Source organism: Leuciscus leuciscus, assembly GCF_965113295.1.
Source record: "Leuciscus leuciscus genome assembly, chromosome: 1".
In the NCBI taxonomy this organism is placed as follows: domain Eukaryota; kingdom Metazoa; phylum Chordata; class Actinopteri; order Cypriniformes; family Leuciscidae; genus Leuciscus; species Leuciscus leuciscus.
Genome location: NC_138725.1, coordinates 37,086,388 through 37,108,644, shown reverse-complemented (window position 1 = coordinate 37,108,644; position 22,257 = coordinate 37,086,388). Strand labels below are relative to the sequence as shown.

The following is a 22,257-nucleotide window of genomic DNA, read 5'->3' as shown; positions in this document are numbered from 1 at the left end:
TTCCTTCCTCTTGCTGGACAATGTCTGTAATTCCTTCTTATAAAGTTTCCAGCCCAGAATGAGTCCAAACGTAGAGGCGACAAGCACATGCAGATCAGCCATTCTCCTCCACAATAATGACTCTAAAGATCATCAAATGTATTCATTTATAACTCGAAATTCTACCATAATCTCTAATGATGGTCAAAACATGTGGGATTTTGTATGTGAATGATGAATGCGTTCTGATGTCATAGTTTTGTGTGAAGAACAAGCTGAAAAAGTCTTTATTTACTGTTAGTTTGAACACAGTCTGTATTTTTTGTCTCGTCTTTTTATTGCAACATCCATCCATTATTTCTAATGAGGTAAAAACATGTATATAATATTTGTATTAATGTTAAATTAATAAACTGGGAAACTGCATTTTGACTATTACTATTTATATTCATAATCTGCACATTTTCTGTTTGCACAAAACATCTGGATGGATGACCTTCTACATTTATTCAAATAAGCAATATAATGTACGGGAATACTGTATCCCACAATGCAATGCAATGTGTTCCACTTGACTTTTGAACGAATGAACCAGACATAAAATCAGATAATAACAAAATCATATTAAAATGTAGTTATTGTTTTGATATGTGCATGATAACTGTGTCTCCTGACAGATGAGGAGTGTTTCTACTCCACTAGATGGCAGAATCGCTCAGCTGGATTCATGAAGAACGTCTTCACTTTCTTCTTTCCTGTTATTTGTTGTTGACAGCAAATCAAAAAGCACAATCCAGCTGGAACAGCATAACCCTGCAGAAATACACATAAAACAATATCAGACCACAAACATGTTATAGAGCAGAAGAAATGTTTCTCATTTAATGTGAAAGTGAAGCCTCACCATCCACAAAACAGCATCCGGATCATTAATCTGAAGATAAACAAACAAATAAGCGGTTAATTAATAGTAATCACCTCTCATGTAATTTACGTTCATTGTATGTAAATAAACATGACAATAACATTTACCTGCACGAAAGTCGCCAGCGAGAAAAAACCCTGACATGAATAAATGACAGACTCTCCAGATGATCTGGGAAAACGAGACTCTGATCCTCTTCGTCATTTGGACTCTTCTGTATTTATTCATATGAGTTTATTAACATCTCTCTTTACTAAACACTTTATAACTCTCTGGTTTTCCGGATATGACGGAATGCGGGATGAAGCATTATGGGAAATGAAGTTTACGACACTTGTCCTCACAGACCATTGGATTTACAACAAACGAGAATCAGTCAAACAAACAATAAATCCATGTTTATTCATTAATCTTTTTTATTTTATTTTATTATATAAGTAATTTTTTATATTTTTTGTAAATATACTTATTAATTATTTCATTATATTTTATTAAATATAGCCTAATTATATTATATTTTTAAACTAGTAACAAGCTGAATACAATACTGATTTATTTCATTTTCTATTTCTGCACTATATTTATTTGATTTATTTGGTTTATTTGCATTTAATATTCTATTCTATTCTATTCTATTCTATTCTATTCTATTCTATTCTATTCTATTCTATTCTATTCTATTCTATTCACATTAAATTCCTCATTATTGGCATGGTCATTCTCATGGTCTGGGTCAATTCTGGTAAACCTTCAAATATTTCCTCCTTCATTTGCAGCATATGTGACGTGTTGGTGAATGAAGAACATCTTTAGGTCACGCTGAATGTTGTTCAAAAATGTAACAATATTTATTATGTTTTATTTTATTTTATTTCTATTTTATTTATGTTGTTCTGTTTTGTTTTGTTTTGCTCTGTTTTGTGTTATTTTATTTTATTATATGTATTTCATTGTATTTGTTTTGTTTTGCTCTGTTATATGGCATTTTATTATTATTTTTATTATATTTTATTTGGTTTGTTATGTTTTGTTTTATATTATATTAATTCATATTAGGGTTTTTTGTCCTGTCACAAATTACTTTCCAACTGTTTGTGTGTGTGTGTGTGTGTGTGTGTGTGTGTGTGTGTGTGTGTGTGTGTGTGTGTGTGTGTGTGTGTGTGTGTGTGTGTGTGTGTGTGTGTGTGTGTGTGTGTGTGTGTGTGTGTGTGTGTGTGTGTGAGAGAGAGAGAGAGAGAGAGAGAGAGAGAGAGAGAGAGAGAGAGAGAGAGAGAGAGAGAGAGAGAGAGAGAGAGACTGCTGTCTGTCTGTCTCTCTCTCTCTGCATTGCAGCCCAGCGCTGGCTGCTGGAAGTCAAACCCAAATGGCGACGTCCAGCTCCAGTAGTAACCCTTCATCATCTTCATCCTCCTCCTCCGCACAGCAGCACCCGAGCCAGAGCCAGCAGCACTTCAGCAGCAGCAGCATGAGCACCATGAGCAGCATGCAAGGTCAGAAACACACCCGAACCGCCCGAACCAGCCGAGCCGCAGCGTTATATCATCACATCCGATGACAGTTTACACACATCTCTCACACACACTGCGTTATCAGCGCTGCAGCTTTCACTCAGCCATTGATTTAGCATCGCATTTACTAGCAATGAATGTTAGTATTGTTTCAAATCAGTCGCATTTACACTTGTAGTTTTCATTCTAATGTTAGAGTCTTGTTAATGTTAGCCGCACGGCTAACTGCTTTAGTCAAACACTGACAGGCCTGCGAACATTTCAGTTCTCAGCCTGATAAATGTATTATATTACTATGCAAACTGTTTATAAATTAATATTTTATTTGTCCATGTCTCTGTTAGTATTATATTAATTCGTTTAATGCCGTTGTTTGTTTTCTGGCTGTCATTGGAGTTTGTTGACATGTTTAGCTGGAGGGCTAACAGGCTAACGATACCTTAATGCTAATGTTAAATTCAGGTAAATACGCGTGGATATTTGGGGATTAAACTGTTGTTTATTAATCAATGAAAAGATTAAGATGTTGTTTAAATCATTTGTGGATCATCACACAAATATTTACTGCTGATTTCTTAAGGAAGTGACTCTTGAATCAATGGAAAGATGCTAGTCTAGATGATTTATCAGTCACATAAACCAGGGGTTTTCAATCTTTTAGATGCCAATAAGGGCCCCAAATATGATCATCAACAATCAAAAGACACCTTTATAGTTTCTTTTGTAAATACGCAAGTTATATTATAAAAACATAATATTAAAAATTTCCAAAATGTACTGTTTTTCGACACAATATTGTACTTTACTATTGTAGTAATTTCCTTATTTAGCCTATTCATTTATTAATTTGTTTAACTTAGGCCTACTTGTTTTATTAAAATTTTATTCATTTATATACTTACTCAATTGCTTATTTATTTGAATTAATTATTATTAAAAAAATTTTATCTTATTTTTATAATGTATTTATTTATACACGTTTTATGTATAATATAGAAAACTTATTTTAATAAAACTTTTATTTATTTGTTTGCTTGTTTATTTTAAGCAAAATGTTTTATTATGATTTATTTTACAGTCTTTTTCTCTAATCTTTTCAACGCCCCCATTTTGAAAACCCCTGATGTTAACTACAACATAAATCTGTTTATATTTTTTATTTGGGTATTTTTATGACTCAAATTCTACCACATGATATATGTTTATGATTTATATTTTTGGGATCGAGTCATTTAGGGCATTATATCTACCATAACTTTACCATAACATTTTTTAAGGTAGAATGTGGTTTAATTTAGGACATTGACCAGCCATAATAGTGTACATTTGTTGTGTTTAACATCAGATGTGGATATGTGTGGAAAGCACGAACTCGAACAATAATTTGTACTAATTTTAGCTTGAAATGCGACTCTTTCAGTGGTCTTGGTTTATTTTGGTAATGGTTTGGTTTAATGGTTAAAAGATATGAGCTGGTGACTGAAAGATTGCAGGATTGAACAAGGACACCGATGTGTTTGAATTGTGTTTATCATAAAGTCATCAATAAGATCTTTACAATTATTGTAGTTTTATTAGTCTTGATATTGAATATCTTTCAGTTCCTCTATTACACTATAGACTTTGAGTATTAATATAATTTGAGTTTTTATACATCATGATAGTATTTGTTTTACTGCTTTTAATTCATGCAGATCTTGTTGTATTAGAAATGGCTGTACAACTCCAATATTTTAAGGTGCTGCAGTAAAAATGACAGTAAAACAGTGAAGATAATTATTTATGCAATTCTTTATATTTTTAAATTCTTATTTTGTGGTGAAATATGAAGCAGACATGTTTTATGATGAGATGATGACTTGTCAGTGCATGTTTGCTGATTAGTTTTTGTGTAGAACTACTGCATATGTAATTCTGGTTTCAGTTTCTTTACAGTTATTATCCAGTTCACTGAGTTTTACCTCTAGGATGAAGTTAAATTTGAATCTCCACGTAAAAAGCCTTCAGTTTAGCATCAGTGTTTGGCCTGTTTTTGTTTTGAAAAAGTTTCTCACTTTTTCCGTGCTTCTCCAACATCACACCATTCCTGTATTTCCTGAAACGCTGTCGGATGTGATTTGCCTGGTTTGGTTGGGAATGTTATTCATTGGCTTCACATGAACAGGAGGAGGAAACGCTCATGAATCATCTTCACATGATTTATGAAGTTAATCTCAGCGTTCTTGTGTTCAGATAAACCTAGATCATGTTCATTACGGATTTGTGTTGCGAAACTTCCTTGTTTTTAGACAGTAAAAATGATTTTTCAAAGTTCTAAATAAAGCTGTTATTGTAGAGTTTCATTCCATTTGGAATTTTACTTTTAATTCAGTGACAGTGTTTCTTTTTGACATTTACTGCAATTTCTGAATGAAAATTGTAAAACCTAATCAATGTTTTTCAGTGTATCTGTCATAACCTAACATGAATCTCTTTCCAACATAGGCTGCATTTCTTAACGCTCTGATGTTCAGCTGGACGGATTATTTAAAATGTGTAAAATGAAATGCATAATTTCCCCTCATGATATTTCTCTCCTTTATCTCTTGCCTCCTCTTACCCACAATCCTCCCTGATGCCGGACCACGGTGAGACCTTGTGAAATTGTTCTTCCCAGAACTGCCGAATATTTTATTTTCTCTTCTTCATGTTTTTTTTTTGTCTGGTATTTTCCTTTATTTTACATTCTGCTGATTTCCGGTTGCTGTTGTGTGTGAAACTCCTCTGCATGTTTCCCATGTTTACCGGTTCGCTGATGCACATCCCGGCACAAAGGTTTGCTTTAGTGCGGTTCGGATGCTCAACGGGAGCCGGTTTTCTTACAGTTTGAGGTTTAATGGGAACTTTATGGCTATGAAGATCAGGTTATGGAGACAAAATGAAGCTGTTTTTCCAGATCAAACTCTGTTTCTGTGTTGATGAGTGAAGTGTTCGTTGTTCTTCTCACCACCAGGGTTTCAGATAAACCTGTCTGGACTTCCCCAAAGTAAGCCAAGCCTCCTAAACCGTGTCTGTCCGCTGTGCTCGCGTCTGGGGAAGCCTGTCCTCTGTCCTCGACACTAATCTGTCCTCACGCGGGCTCTGCTAGACTTGTGCCGGTCTACGACTGACCGCTCTGCATGCTAGAGTTAGTCGCTCTGTCCTGAGAGAGTCCTAGATCAGCTTAGAGGGAAAGTTCACCCTTGAATGAAAGGCATAATTTACTCACCCTTTCTTTTATGGACCACAGAATGAGAATTAAAAAATATATATCTTGCTTGCACTCGTCCATATATTGACAGTGAATAGCGACTAGCATGAAGCTTTTTTTTTAAAAGACGCAGAAGTATCACATGTGACACTTGCCGTATATTCCAAGTTTATGCGATCGGGTTTGGTGGTTTTTTGGTGTTTGGTGTTGAAATTGAATGTATTATTTAACACACTTCTTGACATGGCCGTTGGTCTTCTGTGCACGACACGCGCATTCGTTCATGAGACTCTATTAGCGCCGCAGTTTACTCCGTCTCGCCCAGAAAAAGCACACAAGTTATGAGAAATATCAAAAAGATACAACCCATGTTCCTTCTTTGAGCTGAATATATCCGCTGTGTTCGTCGTTACAAGAAGTTATCGGGTTGACATCTGTCATTATAACTATCATCTGACAAACAGAGTTCCGGTCCGGTGATATTTGATTCAGTGAAGAAAGTACACGGATACTTTTTTGGGATTTCTTGCCGTTGTTCACTGCCCGGCCAAATAAAAAGTCATTGTTTGGCTTAAGAGTCTATGACTGGATCATTATTGCAGTGATTATTATGTTTCTAGCATGTTATATGTTTGGGAACAGTTCTTCTGACCCTAATTGATAGAGAGTGTAGCATGAATCGGAGATGAGATCTTGTATTGTCAATGCAAGAGTCCAGCACTCTGTAAAGTCTCCTCCAGCACATCCCAAAGACTTTCAATGAGTTTAAGATCAGGACTCAGAGGAGCCGATTCATGTGTGAGAATGATTCTTCAAGCTCCTCACAACCATTCTTTCACAGTTTGGTGTATTTCGCGTCGCATTTTTGTTAATCTTGATTTCTCAAAGGTCAAGAATTTTGTACATTAAATAATACTTTCTATTTCGGTTTGTCTTTCACCAAACCCTGTTGTATACCCCCAGAACACTTGGAATATACGGCACGTGTCACATGGGATCATTCTGTGATTTTTTTAAAAGCTTGATGCTGGTCGCCATTCACTGCCATTATATGTATGGGCGGAGCGAGACTTTTTTTTATTTTTTATTCTCCTTTTGTGATCCATAAAAGGCATACGGTCGGCTTTAGAACAACGCCAGGGTGAGTAAATTATGATTTAATTTTCATTTTAGGGTGAACTATCCCTTTAACATTCAACAAATCGTATATAGTCCCTAAAATTTTGATCGGTACTGCACATTTTCCATTCTTACATTTTTAGTAAATATTGTGTACAATAAGTATTTCCTCAGCATTTTTGCTCACATCTCATTTATCATCAGGCTGTGTTATGTTTATATCAGCATTATTTCTGTTACTCTTCTCTTTAGATGTTATAATTAAATAACACACATTAGTCGACCACTAGTCAGCTCTTCCGTTTGATAATAACTCAAATGTTCATCTGTACCGGACATCTACATAAAGAGGAGTTCAGTGAGAAATCGGCACAAGTCTAAAGCTTCGAGCTTCCATTGACTTCTGGACAGTCGATTGGTCCTCACTTTCATTTGATTTAGTCCATCAAATTCATCAAAATCAGCCTTTACTTGATCCAGATTAGTGAAATAATCACAAGTGTATTACTGTATTGATCAGTTTGTGGTGTTTGATTCACACACAGTAATGGAAGCTCTGGTGGATGTTTCTTCTGGTGTTTTGGACGGCTTTTCTACTAACCAGTGCAGTGATGATTATTGCCTTGGGGGTTGTAGCTGTCTTCCCGGTTTCTTGGGTTTGCATTTTGTTTAGTGTTCGAGCACCGCTGGTGCTGGGATGTTTTTGGCATGTGCATCTGGAACAAACACAAGCTTGTTGGGACATGGACGCACATGCCGTGAGATTTCAGAAATGCTGTTCTTGTGGTATTTGAATCCTCACATTCTTGTGGTGGAGGGAAAATAGGCTAGTCCTTAATTTCACAGAGATGTGTTTACCCTCAAAAAGATTCTTTAAACATGAATTTTCTATTAATCTGAAGATATTTTTGGTGCTTAAATATTTTTTGTTCTTAATCGCCACATAAATGAATTTTCAGTAATTTGCATGTCTAGTTTGTGTATATGGAAACAGAAGCATTGAATTATAGCTTAGTGAATGATATCTCTGTAAACTTTTTGTGAACAATACAATTTTTAAAAAGTCCTTCCCAGAATTCCTCAGGATCGTGAGCTGAAACTCATGGTGTCACAAAACTACCCTGTTATTATAGCAAAAGAATATAGCAAGAAAGAAAAAAATACAAATGTTCTCTTCTCATAAATTACTTTTAATACCTTCAGAAAACTGAGTAGGGCTAGTACTGACCAAAACACAAAAATATTGGAAAAGGATGTAATGATATAAAATAATTTGACTCTAATTAATTTAAAGATGTGATAAGTTGGATAACCCACTTTAATGCATTATTTTTTGTAATAATTCAGCACTCTGACATACGTTATTCCTTAAAAACTGTGTTGAATTTGTTTGTTTTTTACATTATTTTAAAGTTTCGTCTAGTGATGCACCAAAATTGTAGCCTGGCAAGCCAGACCTACATCAAGATGTTGGGTTTGGCAACTCACTATAGACACGGCTCAATCCGAGGAGCGGGATAAACGGCTGTCTTTCCCCCTGCACGCAATAGGACAGCGCTTCAACCAACTAGAGCGTTTTCCCAACAGCGGAGCTAGTTGATAGATTAAACTTTTGACAAAACACATCTTCCTTTTTTTAAGAATGACTTAAGTGACGTTCTATGCTCTTTTCTCAAAGAAAAACCTAACTCCAAGTCCTCCAGAGTCGCGGACAAAGCCGATTCGAAAGATGTTCGCCAGCAGCCGCCATTCTTTGTTTTCAAGTGGCAGGGAACCGTGTTCAACCGTCGCAACTCTGTCGTCATATGTTAAGCCCGCCCCGCCTACTCTATACACGACGTGATTGGCCTGACCCAATTTAGGTTTTTGCAGCTCGAAAGTCTATGGAGAGTTGCTAGACTGCCCTGGCTGCAAAATACATTTTGCTGCCGCTAGGGTGCGTCTAGATTTTCTAGGCTACCAAAATTGTGGCAACCAAAAAAACAAAACAAAAAATTAACAAAACAAAAAATTATTTTTTTAAAGTGATATAAAGTTTCAGCCGAAATAGTTTTGGAGGGAAGATTTATGTTTAATTGCCACTTCTTCATTTATTCATTTTGATGCATTTTTGATTCTAGAGTAGCAATATGTATAATTTGTCAAAATATCAATAACTTTACTACAAAGACCTTTAGTTTATCCCCTGAAGACACAATGCCTTGAACAAAAAAATTTCCCAAATTTAATTACCTAAACTTTATTTTCGGGTTTGGCCAATGAAAACTTTAGTTCCGTTTTCAATCTTTTGTTTAATGTTGTCAATGCATCACTAGTTGTCAAGTTGTTTGCATCGGCTTCATTGCCGTGGGGGATATTTGTAGTGCTCATGATGGACGCTGCACCTTCTCGTTTGTGGTGAGAATCACAAACGTATCACAAGGCGTATCATGAATCTACATAATAGATTCATACATCATTCAGTGTTTGGGTTTTGCATGAGGTGAAGGTAAGTTTCTTCTGTTTTGTGTCCGGATGTGATCAGATCTGTTTAACGCTCTATTGTCTGCCATGAGTGGACACACAGTAGATGGGGAAGATTTGCTGATGTTAAGCGCAGGGTTTGAGCATGTCGGACTGCAGTCACTGTCCTCTGCTGCCAGATTTGCTAAAGCCGTCGTCGTCCTCCATGTGTTTCCACACTGTACACATTGAACATGTTTCAAACCCTCAGCGTGTCCCGATGGCTTTAGGAAATCTGGCTCTCGGGTTCCTCTCCTGGTGCTCCGATGTGCATGTCTCTAGTCAACTGTTGTCTCTTCCCACATCTTCCATGGCTTAGTTATAGATGTCATCATCATCATCATCATCATCATCATCCTATGGCAGCCTGAACAAAATACACCCGCAACTTTGTCTTCAAGCCGTCTGAGTGTGTTTGTGTCTCTTCCTCCTCTGTCAGGTAAACGTAAAGCCCTGAAGTTAAACTTTGCCAGTCCTCCAGTCAAAACTACTTCCAGAATCACTCTGAACACTGCCGGACTTCCTTTCCAGAACCCACACATGTGAGTACGGATCATCTGACGGCTCTTTCACATCTGACTGATACTAAAACATTGATCAAACTCAATCACCTTCTCGCAGAGTTTAGATCCAACTCCCGTGATGGCTTGTATTGTCATGAAATATAAACTAGAGGTTATGCGTGTTTATAAAACGGATAGTTCCGGTCCTTGATTCTGATTGGTTGAGCCGCGTTCAAAGCCGTTGTAAATTACTCAACAAACACACACCTGTGATCGCATTACATTAGTGTTACTACACACACACACACACACACACACACACACACACACACACACACACACACACACACACACACACACACACACACACCTGTGACCGCATTACATCAGTATTACTGCGCAACTGCCGTTTGTGATTCTTTGTTGCTGCATATGTTGCTTAGCAACCTCTTTGGAACTACATTGCTTGGCGGAGGAATACATGTGTTAACGTTATATTTTTTTGTTGCTGGTGTTTATTTTATGAATAAAATAAATATTAAAATGAATATTTTTATGGAGTAACCGTTTTATAAAGCCCCTTGAAGCCGTGTTTTACAGTGTATTTAGAACAACTAAAGGGGCTTTAGCAATTATGGTGGGGTAATTCACACTCTGGCTTTAGCTAACAGCGCCCCTTAGCTGTTCTAAATCCACTGTAGAACACGGCGTCGCGGGGCTTATTGCTTAAGTCGTCACTGTCAGCTGGAGTGACTGCGGTTACGGCCACTGAGTGGCAAAATTACTGAGCGGCAGTATTTGTTTTCAGAGTGAATGCTGCGAAAACACAAAACACATCTAAAACGGGAAAGAGCTTTGAGAATAACTGTACGACAAAATTTGACAAGAAATCTGAGGTATATTTTTACAGACTGCTGAAAGCTACAGAACAGAGAAGCAAATGTTTCACTGCAATTTATAGAAACAACTGGATCCAGGCAGCGAAAGGTGGATTTGCAGTTATCATTGCAGTACTCATCTCAATTAAATATTTACCATTGTATATTCTGCATAATTGGTTTTTAAATAAACACTGACAAAAAACTATACAAGTTTTAGGGCTGGATGAGATGATATAACATTGATGTAAGTGATCATCACCTGGATTATATTGTATTCATATAAAGTGTTCACAGGCAAATTAGCTTTATGTATTTCCCCGGCGTCGAATTCAGGCACATATAAATGTCAGGAAACACGATTCCTCGCTGCATGTCAATATCCATGATCACTGGATCTTTGGTGAGTTGTAAGGAACACTATATCGAGTCAAATCTTTAGTTTAAACTGATAATCGTTTGTTTTACTGCCATTTTCGCAGTTTCCCCTCTTAAATCCAGTCACACAGAAGCTCTTCTGCCACTCAGTCCGGGAAAGTGACGTCAATGTATTCCCTCTATATTGTTGCCCATCTCTAATCTGCTAAAATCTCATTTGATATGTATGGTAAATATAATGAATCAGGAAACGACATGAGGGAAAATAAAATAAACCCTTTGTATGAGTTGACATTCTCTTGTGCAATAATTCTGCTGCAATGTAAAAAGAAATTTGTCAAATGAGAACAATCGTGATTCATTAAGTGTTGAGCAGAATTATTGTGATGATCAGTCAATCATAGTGTCATTTCTGTTCTACACCTCCTGCATCTGAGCGTTCTGAACTTGAACTCTATGGAGAATTTCATGACTAGTCTTCAGTTTGGTCTTTCCAAGCTCAGCCCTGAACCTCTTTGCACATCTGTGTTTCTCAGAGAACGGCTGCGAACACACAGTATCGAGTCGTCTGGGAAGCTGAAGATCTCTCCGGAGCAGCACTGGGACTTCACGGCGGAAGACCTGAAGGATCTCGGGGAGATCGGCAGAGGAGCGTATGGATCCGTCAACAAGATGGTGCACAAACCCAGTCAACAAATCATGGCTGTCAAAGTAAGACACAAATATGTCTTCTTTATTGGCTTCAATGGTTCCATGTAGAACCTTCAACATCCCTAGAATCTTTCCATTCCACAAAAGATTGGTTCTTCTGTCTATGGCATCAATCTGAAAATCATCTTTTGGAAGCTTTATTTTTAAGAGTTCAGATATCATAAGTTATTGACTGGTTTCATTTATACTTCAGGTTGTTTTTGAAAGTTAAACTCGTTTCACAGATTAAATTGAATAAAAATTTAACACAAAAGTTGCAAGAACTTTCTAAAAAAAAAGGCAAGCTTGCTGGATGCAAATCAGTCAGTATAGACCGGGAAGACAAAGTTGTGTCAGGTTACCAGACTAGAAATGAAAGTCATTTGTACTCCTCCAAGTTGGATTTGATCAATTTCGTGAGGTTCGTGGTGGTCCCTAAACAATATTGAAGAATCTAGCTTGATGCGACTAGTACCACCTGAACAGGGGATCCGTTATATTTGTTGGTCACACAGTTATGTCCACAAAATGTTTAGTACTTCACTATTGTTTTCTGTAGAGCTGCTTATAGCTGAACTGAACTCTTTTCATAAGTGATAAACTTAACACGGTTATTGAACAGAATTGAATCAATATTGAACTTCAGCTGAATAATGACTTTATTGTCTGTTTAGAGCAGATTTACTGCAGAATTAGATTTCTTTTCTCATATTTGAGGAAGTTTGCATCATTAATTCTGTTATTTTCCTCTTTATTACTGTGATGTTGTAAAGCTCTATATAAATAAAGGTCACTTCACTTGACTTCTAGTAGTTTTAGATGGCTGGAGAATTGGACCATCTAAATTGGAAAATTAATAATGTACAAAATACAAAGTTCTTCTGTTTTGTCAACCATTTGTGGAAACATCTATTTGGAGGAGTTTTTGGACGATTAATCACGTCTAGTATAAAAATGTGTGTTTATGTAATATATGTGTGTATATACTGTATGTGTTTTTATATATATACATGCATACCTGTATTTTTTGTATATTTGTGTATATACACACTCATATATAAAATCAAACTTTTATGTTAGATGCGATTAATTGCAATTAATCGATTTGACAGCACTAATAATTTTACATATTAAAAGGTGTTGGCTGACCCTTTCTTTCATAATAAGCATCACTTCCTCCATTGTTTCTATTTGCTCTTGCCCTTGTTTGCATTAACATGTACATCTCCATAGGTTTATACTGACTCTCTCTCATTTCAAACAGCATCTGAATGCATTTGGGAATATAAATTGTCCAGTGCTTGTTTTATACATTATCTGTGCGATATGAAATCAATCAGATGATAATAAGCTGTGATATGGAACAGACTCTCTGCTGACGGTCATGTTTAATGCTTGTGTGTGTGTGTGTACAGAGGATCAGGTCGACGGTAGACGAGCGCGAGCAGAAGCAGCTGCTGATGGATCTCGATGTGGTCATGAGGAGCAGCGACTGCCCCTACATCGTCCAGTTTTACGGAGCTCTCTTCAGAGAGGTTCGTCTGTTCGTCTGCTTTCCTTCTCATGTTTTCAGAGAGAGTCTTTCTAAACACATAAACACTTGTTTTGTGCTTTTTTCTTTAGGGGGACTGCTGGATATGCATGGAGCTCATGTCCATCTCCTTCGACAAATTCTACAAATACGTTTATTCCTCTTTAGACGAAGTGATTCCAGAGGAGATTTTAGGGAAAATAACATTAGCTGTGAGTTGCATATTTTGTTCAGAGCTTTAAATAAGCGACGCGTTGGTTAGCGATCATTAACTTTGCTCTTCTGTGTCGGTTTCAGACTGTGAAAGCACTTAACCACTTAAAAGAAAGCTTGAAAATTATTCACAGAGGTAAGAGAGGCAGAATGATGATGCTGTGTTTAGTTTTGTTTGCATGTTATAAGAAGACTCTCGGGTTTAGATGATGTTTTACTCAGACTCGAGCTCTTTCATGATCTCTCTGCAGACATAAAGCCATCAAATATCCTCCTGGACCGGAAGGGCAACATTAAGCTGTGTGATTTTGGCATCAGTGGACAGCTGGTCGACTCCATCGCCAAAACCAGAGATGCCGGATGCAGACCGTATATGGCAGTAAGAGTCATTCAGTTATACATATATATTAGTGCCATTTATTTGATCAAAAATACAGTAAAAAATATTATTGCAATTCAAAATAAGAGATAAGATACTGTTTTATCTATGTGAATATATCCCTTGTGATCAAAGCTGAGTTTTCAGCATCATTACTCCAGTCTTCAGTGTCACATGATCCTTCAGAAATCATTCTAATATGATGATTTTATGATCAAGAAACATTTCTGATTATTATCAGTGTTGAAAACTGTTGTGCTGATTCATATTTTTTGTGAAAAATGTGATGCATTTTATTTTCCAGGATTATTTGATGAATAGAAAGTTCAAAAGAACAGCATTTACTTGAGATATAACATTTGGGAGCATTATAACTGTCTTTACTGTCACTTTTGGTCAATTTAATGCATTCTTGCTGAATAAAAGTATTAATTTCTCAAAAAAAAAAAAAAACACCTTAAACTTGTAACATGTATAGCTAATTTCTCTCCCTCTCTAGTTCTCTCTCACTTTATATATGTAGAAAAAATAGTATGCTATCAATTATTATTATATATAATTACAAGTTATTCTATTCTAGTTATTCATAATAAAAAAATGCTTTTAATGACATTTCTTGGACATGCAGTCTTCCTTTGATGCGGTCAGAATTTGAGTATAGTTTTTAAATAGCATCGCTATCACATTTTGTAACAATATTTGAAAAAACACAACAACTATTAAAGTCAATTATTGACAAAAACTGTTAATTTCCTCAAGCATGTGTGTAATGTCCTGTCGAGTGTGTGTAGAATGATGTAACCGCAGGAGTATCTGTGAATGAACCTCCGCTCTGCAGCTACTGCTGCTGATGATGATGTCATAGTCTAATCTGAGCGAGTGATCTCATCCCGACTGCATTATGACATCATCAGTCTTTAAACATGTGTTGACTGACACGCACAGCTGTTAGCATGTGACACACACACACACACACACACACACACACACACACACACACACACACACACACACACACACACACACACACACACACACACACACACACACACACACACACACACACACACACACACACACACACACATGCTGCTGTCTGTCTGTCTGGAGCACATCTGTTTTCCTGCTGGTTTGACCTGTAAAGCGTCTGATGTGCTGGAGAGTCACTCTGCTGCGCTCTTGCAATTGCGCAATTGTCTTTTCCCGGACATTTTATCAGTCGTGTGTCCATTGAGAAATGAACCCGTGATCATCGTGGCTCTTTAAAGTCATGAAACATTAATCGGCAGAAGCTGCATAAAATGCCAGAACATTTGCACTGCATTTAACCAGTGATGTCTGTGTTAAACACACTATTCAGCTGTGAATCATGTCGGACAGGACTGGATTTGATCAACCGGAATACATTTTTCAGGATTAACTATTATATTTTATGTAGAATTATCGATTTAAAGTAAATTATTACTTATATTTATTAATATAATTTTTTTATATATATTTTTTTATAACATGAACTAATGATTTGTGCCAAAATAAGAGCAGCAAAATGTGGTAAATTAAATGATATCTCCTGTGAAGCATCTGGGTCAGCATAGACTGTCTGATATGATTATATATTTATCTAAATCAACCTCAAGCTTTCAGGCTCTTTATATCTGTGTGTGTGTGTGTGTGTGTGTGTGTGTGTGTGTGTGTGTGTGTGTGTGTGTGTGTGTGTGTGTGTGTGTGTGTGTGTGTGTGTGTGTGTGTGTGTGTGTGTGTGTGTGTGTGTGTGTGTGTGTGTGTGTGTGTGTGTGTGTGTGTGTGTGTGTGTGTGTGTGTGTGTGTGTGTGTGTGTGTGTGTGTGTGTGTGTGTGTGTGTGTGTGTGTGTGTGTGTGTGTGTGTGTGTGTGTGTGTGTGTGTGTGTCTCCTGAATGAAGGAATCCACGACTTTAGTGTTTCTAGCGCCATGAAAAAGCCATTCTTTAGAATCACGAAACCACTTTAGCAACACGTTTAACTTGTGTAGTAATGTGGCGTTTATTAGTGAAACACAATATTCAGCAATACATCACAAAAAAAGATAGGACTTGACTTTATCATTTATCATTGGTTAAACTTAATATTATTTTCATTGCCAATGTTTAAGCAGAAAAATCTAGAAATGGAGGAAATGTATTATTTTTATTATAATAATAATAATATAAATAATACTTATTATTATTATTATTAGTAGTAGTAGTAGTAGTAGTAGAAATTATTAGTATTATTATTAAAGAGAATATAATAATGATGCTGATTTTTTAGAATAACATGCATTGATTATTTTTATTTTATTTTAATCTTTATTTTAGTTTGTAAAATAATACATTTAAATACATAATTTATTTCTAATAATATTAATACTATTTTAATATATTGTATTAATTGTATAAATATACAAATATATTAATTGTAATATTTTAATAGTATATTTAGTAACAAAATGTATTAAAATACATTGAATGTGAATACTAATCGATAATACTTTGATTAAATTAATATTCCTAATATATATAGAATAACATGCTCTGATTATTTATTAATATTTCTAATATATTAATATACTGTTTTTATTTTCAGTACACTATCTTTAGAATAGCATGCCATGCACTGATGATGAGTGCAGAATTGATAGAGAAAGTAAGTAAAGTAAATGTTGTGTGTGTGTGTGTGCGTTCCAGCCGGAGAGGATAGACCCCAGCGCCTCCAGACAGGGATATGATGTGCGCTCAGACGTCTGGAGTTTGGGAATCACGCTGGTGAGAATGATGTGTGATCTGTCATGTGGTGTCAGCGCTAGTGTGATGTTGAAAGTGTGATGCAGTGCTGTTATTGTGTGTGTGTGTGTTTCAGTACGAACTGGCCACAGGACGGTTCCCCTACCCGAAGTGGAACAGTGTGTTCGATCAGCTGACGCAGGTGGTGAAGGGCGACCCGCCGCAGCTCAGCAGCTCCGAGGAGAGGCAGTTCTCCCCAAAATTCATCAACTTTGTCAACCTGTGGTGAGACACACACACACACACACACACACACACACACACACACACACACACACACACACACACACACACACACACACACACACACACACACACACACACACTTCCTGTGATCTCTGAGCGTTTCCTCTTTCTGGGAGTCTGCAGACTCAGCATAAGGGATGTAATAGCTCTGATCACATGACGCCTCCTGCTGGTCGTTTAGAGGCCCTGCAGGAGCTCCAGATCGCACTGGTGATGAATTATGGGTGTAATTAAATATTGTATTGTTTTTGTCTCTAATAGCCTTACAAAGGACGAGTCAAAGAGGCCAAAGTACAAAGAGCTTCTGGTGAGTTTCTGATTCCTGCTAAAGTCTCTATAAAATGATTTTTACAATCCTTATCCAAATCAAAAGTCATTGGGTATATACACTTTTAAACAGCATTTGTATAATTCTTATACAACAACAACAATATAATAATAATAATAATAAACATTTGTAGTAATAAATAAAAAAAGTGTATTGTTGCTGCGTTATTATTTTAGTATCTTTGCGATACTACAAATTTTTTTATTAATATGTGTTATTCAATATTAAATGGTAATACAATTTTTTTTTTTTTTTTTTTTTTTTTTCATTTGAAAAAATAATACTTTTAGTAACTTTTGTGTTTTTGTCATTTTTATTAGTTATTTAGGCAAGGCAAGGCAGGCAAGGCAAGTTTATTTATATAGCACATTTCATACACAATGGCAATTCAAAGTGCTTTACATAGAAGAAATTAAAATAATAAAAAGAAATAAGAATAATTAAAACAGTTTAGAAAAATAAAAAATAAAATACAGTACAAACAGTCGGACGAACATTGGCACAGTGCTCATTCAGTAAATGCATAGTTAAACAGATGTGTTTTGAGTCTGGATTTGAATGTGACTACAGTAGGAGCACATCTGATCTCTTCTGGAAGCTGGTTCCAGCTGCGGCTGGCATAATAGCTAAAAGCAGACTCACCATGCTTAGAGTGAACCCTTGGTATTTCTAGCTGATATGATCCTAATGATCTGAGTGATCTGTTGGGTTTATATTCAGTGAGCATATCTGCAATGTATTGAGGTCCTAGGCCATTGAATGATTTATATACCAGTAATAATACTTTAAAATCAATCCTAAGTTTAACTGGGAGCCAGTGTAAAGACCTGAGGACTGGTGTGATATGTTCATATTTTCTGGTTCTGCTCAGAATCCTGGCGGCAGCGTTCTGTATGAGCTGCAACTGTCTTATGGTCTTTTTGGGAAGGCCAGTGAGGAGTCCATTACAATAATCCACCCTGCTGGTGATGAAAGCATGCACAAGTTTCTCTAAGTCTTGTCTGGAAACAAAGCATCTAATTCTTGCAATATTTTTCAGATGATAGTATGCTGATTTAGTTATTGCTTTGACATGACTACTGAAACTAAGCTCCTAAGCTTTAGAAAAATGTTGTACTGTCTAAATAATGTTAGTACGTCAAGCTAAAGTTTTTAATATTTTATTTTATTTCAGTTATTGTTTATTTTATTTCTACTAACAAAATAGTTATTTTTTACTATTATTATTATTAAATATTGAATGATTTCATATTATCTAAGAGATCAAATAATAAAAAAAAACTACATTTTCTACACTGATGGACTATGTAGTTTAAAAACTGATTGACAGCTCCTGAACTTTGCACGTTCCCTTATGCATATTATACGCTTTAACCTAAAAGTTTGATTTTAGATATTAAAGAATTTAAGAACTGAATTTCCCAGTATTTTGTGAGGAGTTTTACATTATTTCCCCTGAAGACTTAATAAATATGACAGTTGTTGAGGTAATAAAATAATAAGTATGATGTCAGTTTAAGTCGTCTTTTGTTTTGTTTTTTTATTCTTTTAGCTGTTTTATATTTTTCTAAAGTATGTGTCTTATGTTAAGCCATCTAAAAGTAATAGTTCACCCAAAAATTTTTATTATCCCATAATTTACTCGCCTTGAGGCCATCATTGGAGTATATGACTTCATTTTTTCCAGCTGAACAGCGATGCGTTTTGTAAGAAAATCACATAACTTTATAAAATCATAACTTTATAAACTATAATCACTGTATTTCGGCAACGGCCAGTGAGTTAATAAAGTTGTAAATATGGGTATTTTTCTTACACAAACGCATGGCTTCGCTTCAGAGGGCCTTTATTAACCCCTGGAGCAGTGTGGATGACTTTTATGATGGATGGATGCACTTTTTGTGCTTCAAAATCTCAGTTACCATTCAGTGCCATTATAAAGCTTGAAAGAGCCAGGATGTTTTTAATATAACTCTGATTGTGTTCGTCTGAAAGAAGAAAGTCATATACACCTAGGATGAGTCTTGAGGGTGAGTAAATCATGGGCTAATTCTCATTTTTGGGTGAACTAGTATTCCTTTGAGCCACATCTTTTGACCCGTTAATGCTTCAACTGTGATAAAGGCGTTTGAGAGTTTCATTGCGAGGGTTTACGAGGAACTCTGAAGTGAAATAAAGCAGAAGTGCTGTTCAGTCAAAGAAATGAAAGTAAACCAAACTTCTCTCTCTCTCTCTCTGTCTGTCAGAAACATCCCTTCATTCAGATCTACGAGGAGCGTACGGTGGACGTGGGCAGTTACGTCTGCATGATCCTGGATATGATGCCCGCGTCTCCCAGCTCCCCGATGTACGTGGACTGACACACACACACACACACACACACACACACACACACACACACACACACACACACACACACACACACACACGCGCGTCTGAACACGGTGTAAAGTTTTGCTTCATCACAGAACTGCAGTATTAAAACGGGAAAACGTACACAAGAGCACCGCAGACACCCGGTGTTTAATTCAAGCTCGACTGTAATATACCTCCTACCCATGATTCCCTCTCTCTCTCTCTCTCTCACTCTCTCTCTGTCTCGTCACACACACACACACACATCTGTAAAGCGTATAAACACACACACAGGCCTCTGATGGGACACACGCGACGGTCTGGCCCCAATCTCTCTCTCTCTCTCTCTCTCTCTCTCTCTCTCTCCTCTCCTCTCTCTCTCTCTCTCTCTCTCTCTCTCTCTCTCTCTCTCTCTCTCTCTCTCTCTCTCTCTCTCTCTCTCTCTCTCTCTCTCTCTCTCTCTCGTGGATGCAGAATAGTGATTTTAAACCGATATAAAATAATGAATAATAAATAAGCCTGGAATTGTATTTATACTTCTGAAATGAGTTGTGGAATATATGATTGGGAAGCCGTCGCCGTACTGGAATCTGCTCGTGTCCGGTCCCCTCCTCTTCATGTATGTGATATTAAACACGTGTTTTGTATGTAAAGGTGAATGACGCAGAGGTGGCCGGGCTTTCTGTAACGAGGACATCCATCCTCACTGTACAACGAATATGTGCTGATATTATAAATAAAACTGAGGAATATGGAAACGACTCCATGTTTGATACTTTTTTTTATTAAAGTGTAGATCATCTTGATCATTGAGTTTTTTTCGCTTGTTTTGATTTTTTTACTCCATTGAATGCCCATATATTTAATTTTAATATTACTTAATTCACTATTTATATCAATAATTAATAAAGAAATATTATTGTGTTTACATTTTAATTTCAAAATGAAATGCATGCATTTAAAAAGCAGAATCTAATGGCTGCTTAAAAGTCAACTTTGATCACAGGAATAAATTACATTTCAATATATATTTAAATAGAAAACAGATATTTTAAATTGTAATAATATTTCACAATATAACTTTTATTTTTGTTTATGTTATTAATTCACATTGCTGTTAATTTACTATATTTTTGATTCAATAAATGCAGCCAAGAGAGGCAAAAATTACTTATTACAAATTTTTTGACTGGTAGTGTAAACATTTAGCCATATTTAATCCATGTTTGGAATAAGTATCAAATACAATGCCCAAATATTATATTATTAATATGATACAGGTCAAGGAGTTTTAATGGGGCGTTTTATGGAGATCATGTTGTGGACTGCCATTTGTTTGTTGGGTACTGGATCCTTCAAATTAATTTATTTAATACATCATATTATTTATGAGTCCATATATTCTTCATCGGAGGATTCGGCTTCCTCAGCTGTCTCGCGCCCCCAGGTGTCCGATATGAATATTATTGGATAGCAACATTTGCTGTCAAAAATTAAAGATGACTTTTATTAAGTGAAGGGTAAGTGTTTATGTAAAAATCGTTTCTTTGATACGTAATAAAAACTATTTTTCCCTCTAGAAGCGCCTGGCGGCTCAGAAAGCTGATTTCCCTTTGAGCCACGTTCAATTTTCACGACGTTTTTGATCTTACTGCTGAGATTTTGACACTTTAACGTATAATCGTTCAAGTCTAATAAAAGCACAAAGTAATATCTGAAATACAAATGTGAATGCAGCACAACGATGTCCATTAAAAGATGGTTTGGAAATCATTATCCGGCATTCAGAAACGCCTGTGATTGGTCCGTCCTCAACAGCGCTGAGAAAAGTAACGGTTATAAACTGACAGCGCGTCGTTTCATCAGATGACAGAACAATAATCACAATGTTTAACTTTTAATAATAGACATTCAATTAAAAATACACCGTTAATAATTAAAATAGTCGTATCTAACCTTTTTACTATTTATGGTAGACAGAAATGTTGACTGATTCGCAACATAGTGAACAATTTTAGAAGTGCGACTGGTTAAAGGGATAAGATAGTTCACCCAAAAATAAATATTCTGTCAGAAGAATGTTTGTAACTAGCAGTAATAGTTGACGGCACCCATTGACTTCCATTGTAGAAGAACAGTTACTCAGGCCCATCAACTGTTTGGTTACAAATATTCTTCAAAATATCTTCATTTGTGTTCAGCAGAAGAAGGAACTTCATACAGGTTTGGAACGACATGAGGGTGAGTAAATAAATTATGACAGAATTAACATTTTTGGGTGAACTATCCCTTTAAGAAACCAATGTCTCTCTCTCTCTCTCTCTCTCTCTCTCTCTCTCTCTCTCTCTCTCTCTTTTTTTTTTTATTTTTTTTTTAAGTATTATCAAAAAAAAAATTCCCAATATAATGAAAACTGAGAGTACAAATAATCAATCACATAAGTGGAGAACATTTCCAGAAAATAATGTAGTAAAATTACAGTGACAAAATAAATGTACAAGAGTCTGACAAAAGTTACAGATTTGGTCGATATCAGATCGATACTAGTACTTTTATATTAATGTCTAAAATATTTTCGCGTCATTTTTTTATTTATTTTTTTTATTGCAAAACTTACACATAATTACAAGTTCAGGGAAGTGAAGCAAGGTTATATCTCTTACAATGAACAAAATGAAAAAAAAAAAAATATCCT

General features: G+C 36.0%; 3 protein-coding genes across 6 annotated transcripts in view; 2 read left to right on the top strand and 1 right to left on the bottom strand.

Annotated features, from left to right (window-relative positions):
- tmem220 (transmembrane protein 220) overlaps positions 1-1,141 on the bottom strand; it is a 98,574-nt gene extending 97,433 nt beyond the window's left edge. The window contains 6 exon segments of the mRNA XM_082166131.1: positions 3-36; positions 39-106; positions 674-792; positions 884-913; positions 1,012-1,041; positions 1,043-1,141. Of these exon segments, the coding sequence (XP_082022257.1) occupies positions 3-36; positions 39-106; positions 674-792; positions 884-913; positions 1,012-1,041; positions 1,043-1,108 (347 nt within the window). The 5' untranslated portion in view covers positions 1,109-1,141.
- The window catches only part of LOC309506893 (uncharacterized protein), a 129,251-nt gene that overhangs the window by 93,390 nt on the left and 13,604 nt on the right, over positions 1-22,257 (top strand). The window lies entirely within an intron of this gene.
- On the top strand, positions 2,067-20,323 carry map2k4a (mitogen-activated protein kinase kinase 4a). 4 transcript variants are annotated; one of them, XM_082181739.1, is made up of 13 exons: positions 2,070-2,394; positions 5,405-5,437; positions 9,702-9,804; positions 11,558-11,732; positions 13,127-13,246; positions 13,335-13,454; positions 13,540-13,591; positions 13,707-13,834; positions 16,538-16,615; positions 16,710-16,858; positions 17,141-17,186; positions 19,454-19,594; positions 19,637-20,323. In XM_082181739.1, the coding sequence occupies exons 1-12, from the start codon at positions 2,268-2,270 to the stop codon at positions 19,565-19,567; spliced, it is 1,245 nt and encodes a 414-aa protein (XP_082037865.1). In that variant the 5' UTR covers positions 2,070-2,267; the 3' UTR covers positions 19,568-19,594; positions 19,637-20,323. The 4 variants fall into 4 exon arrangements, with proteins under 4 accessions (XP_082037867.1, XP_082037865.1, XP_082037864.1 ...); XM_082181738.1 differs by having other exon boundaries at positions 19,454-20,323; XM_082181741.1 differs by lacking the exon at positions 5,405-5,437 and having other exon boundaries at positions 2,067-2,394; positions 9,714-9,804; positions 19,454-20,323.

Bases quoted from the DNA above. Each gene is read 5' to 3' on its own strand.
- map2k4a (XM_082181739.1), top strand. From the start codon at position 2,268: ATGGCGACGTCCAGCTCCAGTAGTAACCCTTCATCATCTTCATCCTCC. The intron at 2,395-5,404 runs GTCAGAAACACA...TCTCACCACCAG, and splicing joins CACCATGAGCAGCATGCAAG to GGTTTCAGATAAACCTGTCT. The intron at 5,438-9,701 runs GTAAGCCAAGCC...CTCCTCTGTCAG, and splicing joins CCTGTCTGGACTTCCCCAAA to GTAAACGTAAAGCCCTGAAG.